Below are 15,115 nucleotides of genomic sequence, written 5' to 3' on the forward strand. Positions count from 1 at the left end.
GCAGGATTTTCATTTGTCGGAAAAAAGAAGATAAAAATCACAGAAACGAACAATTGGAGCAAAGTAGCAGAGACCGTCGCTGGAGATACGTCAGGAACCAAGTGGCCCGAGCGCCAGCGGGGAGAGCTCCGAACATCACCTTGCACACATCTCAGTCAATGAGCCGAGATGGCGCTGACATCAGTAAGAGGTTCTGATTTCATACCAATGAATTGCGGCTAACAGAAGCAACAGTGGAAAGCATTCAACTTCATCGACGTGTCACCGGTGAAGCTACCGGAGGACAGCTCCTCAATATTCAATGTAAGGCTCCGACCTTCCTCTGCTCCAGTCGCACTCTATCTAACAATCAACCCCAGAGCGATCTCTCGAGTATCTGTACAGGCTCCGCGAACCTCTTCGTCGGAACTACCGATGGCTTCGTACACATCGTCTCCTCGGCCTTCCGCGTCGTGCGATCGTTCAAGGCCCACGATACCGGCTCCATTACACACATGCGGCAGATAAATGATACCGCTCTGCTTGTCACCGTTGCAGAGGATCTCTTAAATGAGCCAGTCCTGAAGGTCTGGGCGCTAGATACGGAGAAGAAAGATGGGGGCCCGCGGTGTCTGTCAACGGTCTCCGTTCAAAATGCCAGGAGGCAGTTCCCGGTGCGTTTGCATCTGAATCAAGAATAAATGGGGCCATCACTTACTTACAGTGGAATAGATATCGGCTTTCGCAGCCGTCGATGACCTCTCGCAGGTAGCAGTGGGTTTCGCGAACGGTTCCGTGACCATCATCCGAGGAGACCTCATCCACGACCGAGGCGCGCGACAACGGATCGTATTCGAGTCCGAAGAACCGATTACCGGACTCGAAACGCAAACAGGCGCTGTCACAACCCTCTACATTTCAACAACGAATCGCATCTTGACATTGGTCATCGCCGGGCGAGGACAGGGCCAGCCTGCGCGCGTTTTGGAAGATACGGGATGCGGTTTGGGCTGCATGACTCTGGATAAAGAGGGAGGAGATATTCTTATTGCTCGGGAGGAGGCAATCTTTACGTACGGTCCCCGAGGTCGTGGAGCGAGTTATGCGTTCGAGGGCCCGAAGACGTCGATTGATGTCTTTCGTGACTATGTCGCTCTCGTCTGTCCGCCAAAGGCTGGGACTAGCAAGTCGGATCCGTTAAGGAAGTACACTGCTAGTCCAGCAGAAGAGATCTTCGGCACGACTACGTTCACCCTCCTCGATACTGATCTCAAGTTCATCGCGCATAGCGAATCGCTGGTCTCACCTATGAAACGTATTTTCATGGAATGGGGCGACTTGTTTCTTCTTACAACAGATGGAAAGGTATGTTGCTTCTGTGATGTTTTGTTTGGCTCTCTTTTAACCCGTCTCAGATCTTTCGCTATCGGGAAAAGACCCTACAGCAAAAGCTCGAAATTTTATATGAGCGCAATCTTTATATCCTTGCTATTAATCTTGCGCAAAAGATTGGGATTGATCCGCTACAGCAGAATGCCATCTACCGCAAGTATGGTGACTTCTTGTACCAGCGGGGGGACTATGACACCGCTATGCAACAGTATCTCCGTGCCATTGATAATACCGAACCTTCTCAGGTCATTCGTAAGGTTAGTGAGGATCGGAACTCGATACGGTCATCTTACTAAATATGGCTGCAGTACCTCGACACCCAACGTATTCACAACTTGATTGAGTACCTTGAAGAGCTACACGACCATGGCCGTGCCACGGTTGATCACACAACGCTTCTTTTGAACTGCTACGCAAAGCTTAAAGACACAAGCAAGCTAGATTCATTTATCAAAGCTCCCGGTGAGCTGAAATTTGACCTTGAAACTGCCATTGCAATGTGCCGTCAAGGCGGATACTATGAGCAAGCAGCCTACCTTGCAACAAAGCACGGGGAGAATGACATGGTCGTTGACATCCTAATCGAAGACTCTAAGAAGTACGCCGAGGCAGTGGAATATATTTGGCGGTTGGATCCCGAAGTGGTATGTCTCAACAGCATCATCTGGAGGTAATCAGCTAATTCGTTCCAGGCCTATCACAATTTAATGAAGTACGCGCGAGTATTGCTGACACACTGCCCCGAGCGGACCTCAGAGCTGTTCAAGGTTTACTATTCTGGTCATTACCGGCCACGTACGGAGGTGGAACAGCCATCAGAGCCTCAGGAACAGACGACCAGCACAGTACAAAGCCTTGCTGCGCTTCTTCCTTTGCGTTATATGCATGTTGGAACCGGCACACAGACACCGGCTGAAACCCCTGAGCCGGTGACCAATGACGGCAAGGTTGAAGACACCCTGCCAGATTATGACGTTCCCAAGCCACGAACGGCCTTTTCTGCATTTGTGGATCATCCCAAAGAATTCATCGATTTCCTCGAAACCTTAGTGCAGCAGCCGGACTTGAAGAAGGACGCACAAGTTGATCTTTTCACAACACTATTTGAGATGTACCTGGACACAGCGAAGGGAAAGAAAGATGCAGGCGAAAGACAGGAATGGGAGACAAAAGCCAAGAAACTGATTGAAGGGAAAGACGTGAGTTTTCCAATTGCCTATTTATCACATTTTATGTCTAACCCATATAGATCCCGATCTCAACATCCAACGTGCTTCTTCTCTCTGATCTATCAAATTTCAGGGAAGGATCCACGCTCGTCCGAGAACAAGAAGGTCTCCGTCTCGACATTTTCCGTTCCTTCACATCGGCAAAAGATACACAGGGCGCCATCAAAGCGTTACACCGGTACGGGCCTGACGAGCCCCAACTATACGTCGACGCATTGACATACTTCGCCTCGAGCCCGAAAATCCTCGCTGAAGCAGGGGACGAGCTAGACGCGGTCCTACAGCGCATCAACCAAGATGGCCTCCTCTCCCCATTACAGGTGATCCAAGCGCTCAGCAACAACGCAGTAGTAACAATGGGCCGTGTGAAGAAGTATCTCAGCGACAACATCGACCGCGAACGCAAAGAAATCACCACCGTAAGCTCCCTCGGTATTCCCCCGGTTCATTGAATAACAAAACTAACCTAAATTCTTTCCCTCTCCAGAACCGCCGTCTTATCACAAGCTACAAATCCGAAACCGAAACCAAACAACAAGAACTAGACCACCTGACCACCCAACCAGTAGTCTTCCAATCCCGCCGCTGCCAATCCTGCGGCGGAACCCTCGACCTCCCAACAGTCCACTTCCTCTGCAAACACTCCTTCCACGAACGCTGTCTGAACAGCCTCGACGACGACGCGCAATGTCCTGTCTGCGCCCCGACAAATGCCACCCTGCGCGCTATCCGACAACGACAGGTCGATTCCGCGGACCAGCATGATCTGTTCAAGGGGGAGTTGTCTCGTTCACGAGATCGATTTGGTGTTGTTAGTGAGTTCTTCGGGAGAGGTATCATGAGACCGCAGAGTACTATGGAGTAGGATGGGTGGAATGGATTGTACTCAGTTTAGATACGCCTTCTTTTTTGTTCTTTTCTTGGGCCTGTTTATACTGGTTTCATTCGTTTGATACCTCGATCTTTGTCAATTGGATCAAGTTGTTTCTCTTATTGGTAAATATGGTAGATAGTAGAGATGGAAAGAGTTCTCTACCACGTTTCCTACCACAAACTGCAGGTATCTACGGTAACAAGCTTAAGAGGAACTACTGAGAAAAACGAGGATTATGTCCATGTAGAGGATGCATTGTGTAATTGAACTCGCTTCGCTTTAGCAAGTGAAAGCAGTGAGTCAGACAAAAAGGAATCATATAAACACGGTAAAAATGAACAAGTCGATCACGGTAATCAAGCAAGGTCATTACATGCAAGAGCAATTAATATGCACGGCGGATGGGATGAGAAAATACATGAATATGCTCGAAGCAAAAGCGCCGAAGGAATAAAAAACAGGTAACTAAATGTTCAGTATTGACTCGTCGAGTGGAATATGATGTCTCCTCCGTATGGCTGAGGATGACGATTAGAGACTCAAAACAGGATAAACAAGCCAGATCAAGATATTTCTATCCGATTGACTCCTTCACATGACGAGAAGTCTTGGGTCTTGGTTGAAACAAACTCGCTTAAATGTCACGTCCCTTCTCGCCTCCCCAGGAAACGCGCGGGATCTGGCGGGGGGTAGACTGGGAGCCAGAGCCAGAGCCGGATCCAGATCCAGATGGAGGAGACTCGTCAGATTGCTTGTGATTCTTGTCAGTCTGGATAGACTGGCCGTTCTCGTTATCCTCAATATCCGAATCTTCTTCCATGATGACATTGTCATTATCGTCCGAGTCCGAAACATCATCATTCTCAGACTCGTCACCTTCCACGCCCAGTGCGTCCAGACGGCGGCGACGCTCGGCTGGGGTCTCGCCTGTGTCGTCATCAACCTGGCGCGGGGGCGCGGTCAAACCAGCGGCTTGACGGAGACGTGAAGGTGGAATACGCTCTGTACCATCGTCGTCGGAATCACGGCGAGCACGGTCCCGGAAACGGGGTGGTGCCGGGCTGAGGTTGTTGCGGCGTTCTTGGGCGGCGGAGGGACCACCACGGCTCGAGAACTTCGCAAGTGAAGCAGCCACGTTAGGGGAACCGTACTGAGTGCCAGGCTCGTCGTCACTAAGGTCGCTGTCGGTGACGGACTCGGACTCCAGGGCTCCGGTGTCTTCTTCGGGGATGGCGCTGGTGCCAGCGGTAGCAGCGGCAGCGGCAGCTGAAAGACGGCGCTCTTGCTGCTTCTCGGTATTTGCTTCTACCTTGGCTTCGCGCTGGGCCATTTCTTGAACTGGTGCTGGTGCGTCGGTTTGCTGCACCAGATCCCGGCGGGCCTTGGCGTCAAGACCCTTGATTCGGTCAAAGAATTCCTGCTTGTTCATGCGTCGGCCCTTATGGCTGATGCCTTGAGAGTCGACTTGGGGGTCCTGGGCCAAAGTGAATCGAATGCCGTCATCGGCTGTCCAATCGTCATCCTTCTTCTTACCCTGGGCAGCCTGGGAGGATTCGCCTTCGTCCTCCTTGCCGAACCATGTTCCCACGCGGTTGAGACCACGGCGAACAGGTGCTTCACCAGGGACGGTGGGTTCCTTTTGGGTCTTCTCGCCCTTCTCGCCCTTCTTGCCGCCGGGAAGGGTATACTTCTTGATCACCTCACCGTCCTCATCCTCAACAATAATAGTATTGCCGAATTGGTATGCATGAGCAGAACGAGGTTTGGGCTTTGCTGACTCGGCCTTCGGAGGCTGTTCCGGTTTCTTGGGTTTCTCCCCCTTCACTGGCTGATCTGTACCTCGATCCTTTCCGAGTCCGGTCCAGTTGGACCACTTCTTGAGTGCTTTTCCGTATGAAGTTTCAGCCTTATCCTCAACAGATTGCTTGACTTCCTCTCCCTCAGTCTTCGCGTGGGGTTGACTCTCAGACAGTGCAAATTGTCCTGATTGATCGTTTTCTAGACGCTTGCGTTGCGCTTCAATGTGCGCGACCTTCTCTTCCGGAGACATATGAGAGGTATCCTCAGTTGCGAGAACATTGCCCTCTTCATCCTCGATGATCATGTTGTTGCCTTCTTGATATACCTCAATCTGCGGCTCACGGCCGAAGCGATCCCGTTCAGCGTGAGGTGGAGAAGCTCCACGCTCAACCCGATCACGCTCCTCGAGTTCTTTCATTTCTTCTTCGGTCTCAGCCTCGCCCTCAGGTCTCCGAGGGGCGGGCATAATAGCAGACTGACTGATTGGGCCCCCACCGCCGGCAGCACGCTTACGACGACGTCTCCGCAAGGGCTTGCGACGAGAAGACTCGAGGCTTTGTGACTCAATATCTCCCTCCTCGTCACGTTGCCGGCGGAGGAAGTTGCCGGGCATACCGATAGGCGGTAAGGTGCCGGGAGGATACTGAGGAAGCTTTTCGTCCGATGAGGCATCCGTATCCTCCGGCTTGCGGAAGGACATGGATCCCTTGGCAATTGACTGCACACGAGGAAGACGGTTCATCCATGAAGGTCCCTCCTCGTTGGCCTGTGTGTAGGATAGAGTGATTGTCAGGGTGTTGATGCGTTTACCTAGAGTGAACACTGCAATAGACGAGCCATGCACCAGAATGGATGTGATGACCATGAAAGTCGTGATGGGCCAAATGAGCCTGACAACATAATAGTTGGTGGTTCCTACTAACGGGAGCTCATCTTCAGGTAATGGCTGTGTGTTGTCGTGCTCTAGTTCCGCTCGAGCGAGTATGGCTGCAAAAATGGCACCGACACCGATAGGACCGAAATGCCCCGCGAATAAAGCTTCTCGCCAGGTTTTCACGTCCGGTATTATCGGCTTGAGCATTAGCATGATAGGAATACGTCGGAAGAAGAGGACCAATATCGCAATCACCACTAGCCGCCAAGGAGTAAGGCCCAGCTCGGGGGAGTTGAAGTCCTCCCAAGGAATGATGGATCCGAAATAGACAAAGTATGCCAAGTTGAGCAGAAGATCGATGACGTTGGAGACATGAGATTCCTCCGTCTTTTCGGTGAACCAACCATCGTTACTGAACCCAACACCACACGCGAATCCAATCAGCAGATCGTCCATGCCCAGCAAAGCACCCGAGCCAGCACAGAAGACAGCCAGCACAAAGTAGAACACCAGGAAACTCTCGCGATCGATCAATCCCTTGCGCTCAGCCCACTTGATCGCATGGCGAGCAATGTAGCCAATGGTGAAGCCGAAGATGGCACCCAAGATACATTCGTACAGAACGGTGATACAGAACCAGTTCAGCCACACCTCGCCGACTTGAGGGCGGTAGTGATAGATGTAAAATGCGAGATAGATGAATGGGAAAGCCATGCCATCGTTACACCCGGACTCTGCAGACAACAAGTCACGCAAATGCTTGGGGACACGCTTGGCGAACTTTCCCTTACCAACGACCGACGATGCCAAGACAGGATCGGTAGCCGTGACACAAGCAGAGCACACTAGAGCCTCCAGCCAGTTCAGGGGAGGTACCATCCACCAGATGAACAAACTGGTGATTAACCAACCCCAGGTCATGACGGGGATCAGCAGCAAGGATACCGACTTCCAATGCCGTTCCATGTATGCCTTGGGTAACTCTACGCCAACGGCAAAACATTGCACGACCAAGACGATTCGCGAGCACTCGAGGGTGATTTTGTCGACATTTCCCCATTCGTGCGGATTGAATAGGTTGGCCGCATGAGGGCCGAAGATGATACCACAGAGCGTGGCTACGGTGGCTTCACCAATGTACAGCTTCTCCTTGACGAACAAGGAGCACAGCATGAACAGGCCTGTGAAACCTCCTAGGATCATGTAAGCCAAATGCGGCCGATCGATATCCAGATGATCCCATGCCATAATGAATATACCGGTGATTGAACACCAATTGTATTATCCGGGAACTTTTGTATGATTCCGTCCGGGGCTGTACCGCGAGCGATTTACCGGATGACTTCCGCGCTCGAACTTCGTTGGTCCGCGTAGCTCTTCATGCCTTGGTGAATCGGTGGTCGAAAAGCCGAATTGCCGAGCCTTGTAGGGCTGAGATTTTCGTCTAGGCGCAGGTCCGACAGATTTGAGAGGTGAGTGACAGGACAGATTCTGTGGGGGCGCTGAGCCAAGAGCTTGGGGATGCCACTGGGGGGCGGAGGCGAAGCTGGGCAAGAGGTCGAAAAAAAAAGAACCTATGCTTGGCCTTGAGAGAAGGCAGGTGCAGATTCAAATTGGAGAGGGTGAGAAGGAAAGGAAAAAATGGGACAAGAGCGAAATTCGGTCAGAGTCTTGGGAGCTCTTGGCCAAGGAGAAGAAAGCGAGTGAACGCGGGCTCTGGGAGATTTGCCCAGAACGAAGTATTCTTGGAAAGGGCGGGATTCGTCAGCCGAGACATTTAGGACCCACGTTGGCGGGAATTGGGTCTTGGCTGGCGGAGGGAGGACGTGCGCCAATCGAGATTGTCTATTGGGAGTATTAGATATTCTAGAAGAAAAAGGGAAGAAGAGATGCTTCAATCAAGTGCATAATCAGATATGTCTCCCGACGTCTCACACATGTAATATTCCGGTTATGTATGGTAATGGTATGGTAAGATAGATCGCCAAGACACAAAAATCCAGGATCGTCGGGATTGAGTCAGTGGCGTAGTGGGCTTGATAGGGCTCGAGTATATGGACATTATCTCCCTAATCTACTAGCAAATATTGAACAGATCAAATTCGGAATTATGTAAAAAAACAGGTGCAAAACTTTCAGGGGGAATTTGATGAATCAAAGTGAAGGATTTCCAGGGGGGAAAAATATAAAAAGATAAAAAGCAAACAGTGGGCACAAACCGCCCGTGCCCCCAATAAACACAATTCGAAGATTTTCAAGTCCACCGGGCTGGTATGTACGAGGTACGACCTAAGTGACAAAGCCCAATGCTGCCCAGTCAAACGCCCGTCGGCATCCTCTCAACCTCGTCGCTCAAGCCACGCCAATTCTCTGCCTGCAGTTCGGAGTACTTGACACGCTCCTGGCTCCAGTCCTGGTGCAGCCGGCTAATGTGATACTGGCTTTGTTGGAAGTGGGCGAGTTCGTCACGGATACATTCTGTGATGAAGACGCCGCGGGCATGTTGTTGCACAATAGATTCTTTGTCCTAGTAGAGAACCAAAGTTAGTATTACCGTGGGAGCCATTCAAATACACAGTCTCACCTTGAAAATAGAATCTTCAACTTTCTCGATCTCACCGGGCTTTACTGTGCCCGAGGGTCGGGCGCGTAGGTCCTGCAGCTTCTGCTCATTGGTCTCAATGCGCCGTTCCAGCTGCGCAATGTTGTTCCGTGCATATCGATCCTTCCGATCGAACATCTCGCGCACACTGACCAAGCAATCACGTTGCCGTTTGAGATCTTCCAGAACCCCCTCGGTCCACCCTCGGGCTTCATCCTCCAATAGACTTTGGCTGGCAGACAGATGCCGGGCAGTAGCAGTGATGCCTGCATTAAGGGAAGGGATGTCATTGGTATCCACTGCATACGTGTCTTTGGTGACTTCTGTCAAGGACTGCAGGGCAAGGGAGAACCGAAGGTGGTCAGCAGCGAGGCCATCATTTCGCTTAGCCAATCGCTCAAGCAATGTACAAAGATTGATATAGATTTCCGCAGAACGCTTGACACCACCACGAACGGTCTCAAACGTTTCGTCAAGAGTGGCGGGTAATGAGTCTTCAAGATCCGGGGGGAGGACACGGCCAGCAAACTCATCTTGGACTGATATTGTGGCCTGTTTCCGCCACACCGAAAGTTCCTGTATTCACAATTATTTTCTGCGCTGACTGGAACACCCAAAAACTTAAAGCTTACTGTTGGAACCGTCAAGAACATAATCACGAGCTGCTCTTGACCGAGAACGGGATGACGAACGAGGGCGTTGGTGAATCGGACAAGTCCGTGTCGGCGCTTTTCGAGAAATGAAGATGAATCCGCTGAAAGGTGAGTGCCATTTACTTCATAATTGTGAGTAAGAAATTAGGTGCGCTAAACCAGCGTTGTGCATACCTGAAACCCGCTTGGGGGAAGAAGAGGCAATTGCCGGAAGGGGAATCGCTTTTGGAGGCAGTCCAATAGCCAGACAAAATCGCTATAGCGTCGAATAACGGTGCTACCTCTCCGTGCAGACTTGACCTCGTAATTTCGATGTTGAAACATGAACAAGCCCTCTTTCTCAGGAAGCAACGTGACAGTGACGCTCTCCTCTATTTGTGGGTTTGTCGGTCGGCTGAGACCAATGGACCGACGCCGTGGTGTAATATTGCTAGGCTCATCGATCGCAGGACCAAATCCACCTAGTGCCGGGGGCACTGTGCCCCCAAAGCTACTTTCGTCGGTCGGACTCACTCCGCTGAAGTTATTGTTCCCCCATCCAGACCCAGCACTGCTAGGCGGCGCAGCCTCCGTGTGGCCATTGGAATGCGCGCTTTGAATCATGTTGCTTTGTGTGGTGTCTTCGACCGCCTTGCTAGACCAAGCGTTCGTTGTGGACCTCACACTACCGAATCCATTCAATATACGTGGTTCGGCGGTTCCTGTCTCATGGTTGTGACCGCGGTGTAATTGTGGACTGCCCCATGGATCTGACTCCAATCCGCCCAATGACTCTCGTCGTGACCTTTGCGAGTATGCGGAGTCGGAGGTTTGCAAGGGAGGAGGCTGGGAAGGAGGGGTATCAGGTCGCTGGTGTGATTGTTCAGAGCTCGCATCGCCGGTCATTCGTAGGTGGTCGAGGTAGCCACTCTTTGGCTGGGGTAACTCTGCATTGACTCCGCGTTAGAAATATTATCTAAAATAATTGATGGTCGAAATCCTAAAGGGCGCAAAGTCATCTCACTTTTACGGCGGTCGTCCACTGCATCAAAGGAGAGGTCATCGCCTTCTTGTGCTAGGCCGACCAGCGCCAATAGCACATTGAACTCGCCGCGACCGAGTCCACTAAAGCTTTCATGATCACCAGAAGCGACAAGATTCAGGATTTTGCCCTGGTCCGTTGCAGTGATCCCGCTGCTTGAAAGAATCTCTCGAACAGAGGTCAACCCAATGCCGGAGCCAACTCTGTCCCCGCTGTTCAAGATCAGGTCGTATGCGTCGATATAACTCTCAGGCACATCCGTATTGGGAAGCAAGGTCCGAACCAAGTCGCGCCGGGCAGTTCTTTTAGCAGTGTTATTTTGAGCATTCCAAGGAGAGGAATTGTCGTCGCCGTCGTCATCGGCGAACAACGATGAGCCGCCCGTAGCCGGTTCGTCAGCAAACAGCGAGGACTTGGATCTAGCAGGATCACCCGCAGAGGGAGCCTCTGGAGATGTACCGAATAGGGACATCAGGAAACCGAGGTGATGTTTGCGCCAGGAGATCGGATCAGGTGTGGAGGTGATGGCAATGACGACGTTGACGATCAAGCGGAGCCGAGGGGGGCTGGACAGGTATCACGGGCACCGCTCTCCTCCAAAAAGGAACAAAAAATCACAAAAAATCACAAAAAGAAGTATACAACGAAGACAATTCAATTTTCAAAAAAAAAAAGATGAGACGCAATAGGGAATTTAATGGCAATGCAGGTTCAAGGGTGTGGGAGATAATAGGTCCAATGGGATTGGGAGAAATGTTGGGGGCTACGATAGATAGCCTTGCTGCCTATGTTGTACACACATAGCTACTATTCCACTTTCATATTTTCGTCTCAAGAAGCGTAAAGGTATGTAAGGTTGGAACGGAATGATCCTTATGACTTAAAGCATTCTTTCGAATGTGTCGGGACAGGCTTTTTAGGGAGCATTGGGACTTTGCCTAGCAGAAGACCCAATATCGACATACTTTATTCATCTATAGCTGAGTTCATAGATTTATATTGAATACAAGATCAGCTCCGATTACTATATAAATGTCATGCCCCCTATACTTGGGTACAAAGGAGGAGGGATCCCCTAGGAAGTGATATAGGCCTGCCATTTGGTCTTAAAGGTTATATACAGGGAACTCGTCCTGTACGTTTTAAACCCGATGCCTATCTTCTAAACTTTGGGGTTGCTCTTATCCTTCAAAGTACAGTACTAAGAAAGGGAAGAAATCTTTCTTACTTACATAGGAAATATCCGAAAATACTTCTGAAAAGACCACTAGAAGAGACCACCAGATAGTCTACTTTAAAAGGCCCTGACCAGCTTACTCCTTTAAAGATACATCTATGTGCTTCTATTATCCTACTTATGTATTATCGCATTGATATGTCTCTGGAGGTTTGCATTTTGTTTGCTACAGGAGTGGGAAAGACAGTAATATATAGAACTCGAGCGGTTACGCCATTGGGCCAGTTGTCGTGATGATCCTTAAGATACCCTCATAGTCGGAGATATTGTAGTGGCCTGCAAGAAATGTACAAGCACGCCAAGTGCATACCGATTGCCTGACGAGAGGCTGCGTTCCCAGGAGTTGCAAGCTCATATACATACACCAAAGGATGCCAAGCATAAGATAGATTTTTAACTTGCTGGATGCATCAACATTCATGGGAAACACACATGCTATATTTTATCAGCATAATATAAGCTCTTCGTTTGGGTGTGGTCATACACTTGGATCAGACGACTTCTGGAAGGGGAACGCCCTCGAGCTCGGGGTCATTGATCACTAGCTGAAGACCTAGTATCATTGAAACTTCTACCATCATAAGGATAAAATGGCGTGGGTCGGCATCCTCTATCACTAAGATATTAGTCTTGGGCCTCGTTCGTTCGTTTTACGGCCCAGGAAGTTCAACTGCCCTTTTGTTCCTCTTCGACGATGCCACGACGAGGGAAACCAATCCACGGGTTGAAAATTGCTATGAGATGTTGGAGGAAAAGGTATGGAAAGCGTAGAGAGGTACCGTCTCTTCCAACAGCAAATTTGGAAGTCAAGGATCCTCCTTGGCACTGTGCACTCCAAACCCCCTAACGAACACGCCACTTGTTAAATGGTGATTCCTATTTCGTCCTAATGCCAATCTCCTTCTGGGTTGGTTGTCTACAAAAAGAAACGTGCTGTATACAAGGCTTCCCTTGCTTTTCGCTTTCTAAGGTCATACCCTGAAAGCGAACATAGCCCTCAATTTGGTCGTTGCGTAAACAGAGAAGAAAAAAGTATGATGCACCATACCTTAGGGTATTGCCTATATAGGCAAGTAGTGTTACTTCATCTTCAGCATCGCAACTAACTATAATGAAGCTATAATTTATGCGCAGCTCCAATGTTCAATATGAGCAAAGGATTCATACCCATTTTCGGTCTCTTGACCGCCAATGGACACCTTTCCATTTTCTACTAACCAATAGCAAGTAACAAGTGAGTGACTATCTCTAAAATATCTAAATATACTTACTCTTACCTACTATCAGTGTTTGGGGGGATCAAGACTAGTTTATCGCACATTGAACATCGGAAGGCTGCTCCGATATTGGAGCTTCCTTGGACATTTCATGTTACGGTTGTACACGGAAGGACCTCCCGATGGCTAGTATACTTAACTCATGCATGAGTATTATATTTAACAGCTTATCTGTCGGTGTGTTTGCAAATTCTTATCGCTTTCACTTTGGCTAGAATCTGTGTGCCTCTGCTTTTGTTCCTCAGCACAATATGCGTTCTGTTACTATTACTCGAAGCGCGAGGCTCAAGATCCTTAGGCCTCGTGCTCTCAATGCATCTGCAAGGCGATACTTGACTATGCTGAGTCCTCCCAGATTTGAAAACGAGAAGATGGTGAGTTACATCGAAGTATACAACCGAACCTGGCCTAACAGTAAATCAGCTTGACTACGCAAAAGGCTCTCCAGAAAGAGAGGAGTTGACCAAGACCATCAAGAAACTCAAAGGACAATTTCCTTTCACGATTCCTATAACTATTAATGGTTCAGAGGTGTGTGCGAACAACGAAATCAATTGAGACAATTCAACTGACATAAATTTGTAGATAACCACCAAAGGATCTCGCTCCCAACCGAATCCGTCAAAGCACAGCGAAATTATCGCAAACTACGCCTCTGCAACCCCAGAGCAAGTCAATGCTTCTATCGACGCAGCCCTCAGTGCAAAGCCCGCCTGGGAAGCTACCCCCTTCGAAGACCGTGCCGCCATCTTTCTTCGAGCTGCCGAGCTTGTTACTGGCAAATATCGGTCCGAAATAGTTGCAGCCACAATGCTTGGCCAAGGAAAGAACATCTGGCAAGCAGAGATCGATGCCGCTGCCGAGACAGCTGATTTTTTCCGCCACTACATCCAAGAGGCATGGGCCCTGTTCTCCCAGCAGCCTAGGGTTCAACTCGATGGAAACTGGAACAAGATGGAGTACCGCCCACTTGAGGGTTTTACATACGCCATTGCTCCTTTTAACTTCACTGCGCTCGGCGCAACGCTTATTGGACCTGCTGCATTACTTGGTAATGTCGTTATCTGGAAGCCTTCAGACGCGGCGCTTCATGCCGGCTGGCTGCTTCATAAAATTTTGCTTGAGGCTGGTCTGCCTAAAGATGTTATCCAATTTTTGCCTGGTGATGCCGAACAAATCACCAACACAGTGCTCAAGAGACCAGAGTTTGGAGCTCTGACATTTATTGGGGCCACTGCTACGTTCAAGGGCATTCAAAAGAAGATTGGCGATGGGATTGGTGCAGGTATCTACAACTCCTACCCTCGAGTGGTCGGCGAGACCGGCGGCAAGAACTGGGGCGTCGTTCATCCGTCCGCAGATGTGAGGAGTGCGGCGTTGAACACCATTCGCGCAGCCTTTGAATACCAGGGCCAGAAGTGCTCTGCCAACTCACGTGTTTACGTTGCAGAGTCTGTTTGGCCCGAGTTCAAAAAGGTCCTAACAGAAGAGACCGCAGCTCTCAAGGTGGGAGATGTCGAAGACTATAGCAATTTTATCAACCCAGTTATTCACGAGCGCTCATTTGACAAACTCAACAACTTCATCGAAGAAGCAAAAAGCGACTCGCAGCTGGAGCTAATCGTTGGTGGAAAGGCTTCCAAATCAGAGGGCTATTACGTGCATCCTACCGTCTACCGGACCTCCAATCCCCACCATAAGATCATGTCCGAGGAGCTATTTGGGCCTGTCCTTGGTATCTATGTTTATCCAGATGCTGAATGGGAGCAAACATTGAAGCTGGTTGATACAACCTCTCGCTATGCATTGACTGGAAGTATCTTCGCCAAGGACCCTTATGTCAGCCGTCAGGCACAAACTATTCTCAAGCACGCGGCTGGTATGCTGTATTTGAATACAAAGTGTACTGGCTCTACTGTGGCCCAGCAGCCATTTGGTGGTAGCCGGGACTCGGGTACAAACGACAAGACTGGGACTATGGCACATCTACAGCGGTTCGTTAGCGTTCGCACAATCAAGGAAGAGTTTGTACCGCTAGAAAAGGTAACATATCCTTCGAACGAGGTTTAAGAAGTGGGAAACTTCATATATACCGAACAATATTCGAACAATATAGATTGGACTTCTATATGCTGTTGTGTCTGGATGTATGATTCTTTAATGACCGTGAGTAGTGC

At 49.8% G+C, this 15,115-nt stretch overlaps 5 protein-coding genes across 5 annotated transcripts; 3 read left to right on the forward strand and 2 right to left on the reverse strand.

Annotated features, from left to right (window-relative positions):
- Positions 1–158: 158 nt before the first annotated feature.
- On the forward strand, positions 159–3,465 carry N7500_001212 (tethering complex subunit PEP5; the record flags this gene model as incomplete). The annotated part of the gene is made up of 8 exons (XM_056672358.1): positions 159–183; positions 235–653; positions 712–1,344; positions 1,395–1,628; positions 1,680–2,015; positions 2,064–2,570; positions 2,621–3,019; positions 3,088–3,465. The coding sequence occupies 8 exons, from the start codon at positions 159–161 to the stop codon at positions 3,463–3,465; spliced, it is 2,931 nt and encodes a 976-aa protein (XP_056537931.1).
- A 643-nt stretch (positions 3,466–4,108) lies between these two features.
- N7500_001213 (Na+/H+ antiporter Nha1) lies at positions 4,109–7,396 on the reverse strand (the record flags this gene model as incomplete). Its single annotated transcript, XM_056672359.1, has 1 exon — positions 4,109–7,396. One exon carries the CDS (start codon positions 7,394–7,396, stop codon positions 4,109–4,111), a length of 3,288 nt encoding a protein of 1,095 aa, XP_056537932.1.
- Positions 7,397–7,724: 328 nt separating this feature from the next.
- Positions 7,725–8,009, forward strand: N7500_001214 (uncharacterized protein; the record flags this gene model as incomplete). The annotated part of the gene is made up of 1 exon (XM_056672360.1): positions 7,725–8,009. The coding sequence occupies one exon, from the start codon at positions 7,725–7,727 to the stop codon at positions 8,007–8,009; it is 285 nt and encodes a 94-aa protein (XP_056537933.1).
- A 456-nt stretch (positions 8,010–8,465) lies between these two features.
- Positions 8,466–10,896, reverse strand: mvp1 (sorting nexin Mvp1; the record flags this gene model as incomplete). The annotated part of the gene is made up of 5 exons (XM_056672361.1): positions 8,466–8,675; positions 8,733–9,326; positions 9,383–9,478; positions 9,578–10,329; positions 10,407–10,896. 5 exons carry the CDS (start codon positions 10,894–10,896, stop codon positions 8,466–8,468), a joined length of 2,142 nt encoding a protein of 713 aa, XP_056537934.1.
- A 2,293-nt stretch (positions 10,897–13,189) lies between these two features.
- On the forward strand, positions 13,190–15,008 carry N7500_001216 (L-glutamate gamma-semialdehyde dehydrogenase; the record flags this gene model as incomplete). Its single annotated transcript, XM_056672362.1, has 3 exons — positions 13,190–13,312; positions 13,362–13,469; positions 13,524–15,008. 3 exons carry the CDS (start codon positions 13,190–13,192, stop codon positions 15,006–15,008), a joined length of 1,716 nt encoding a protein of 571 aa, XP_056537935.1.
- Between the last annotated feature and the right edge of the window lie 107 nt (positions 15,009–15,115).

Source organism: Penicillium coprophilum (assembly GCF_028826855.1).
Source record: "Penicillium coprophilum strain IBT 35676 chromosome Unknown utg000001l_segment0_segment0, whole genome shotgun sequence".
In the NCBI taxonomy this organism is placed as follows: domain Eukaryota; kingdom Fungi; phylum Ascomycota; class Eurotiomycetes; order Eurotiales; family Aspergillaceae; genus Penicillium; species Penicillium coprophilum.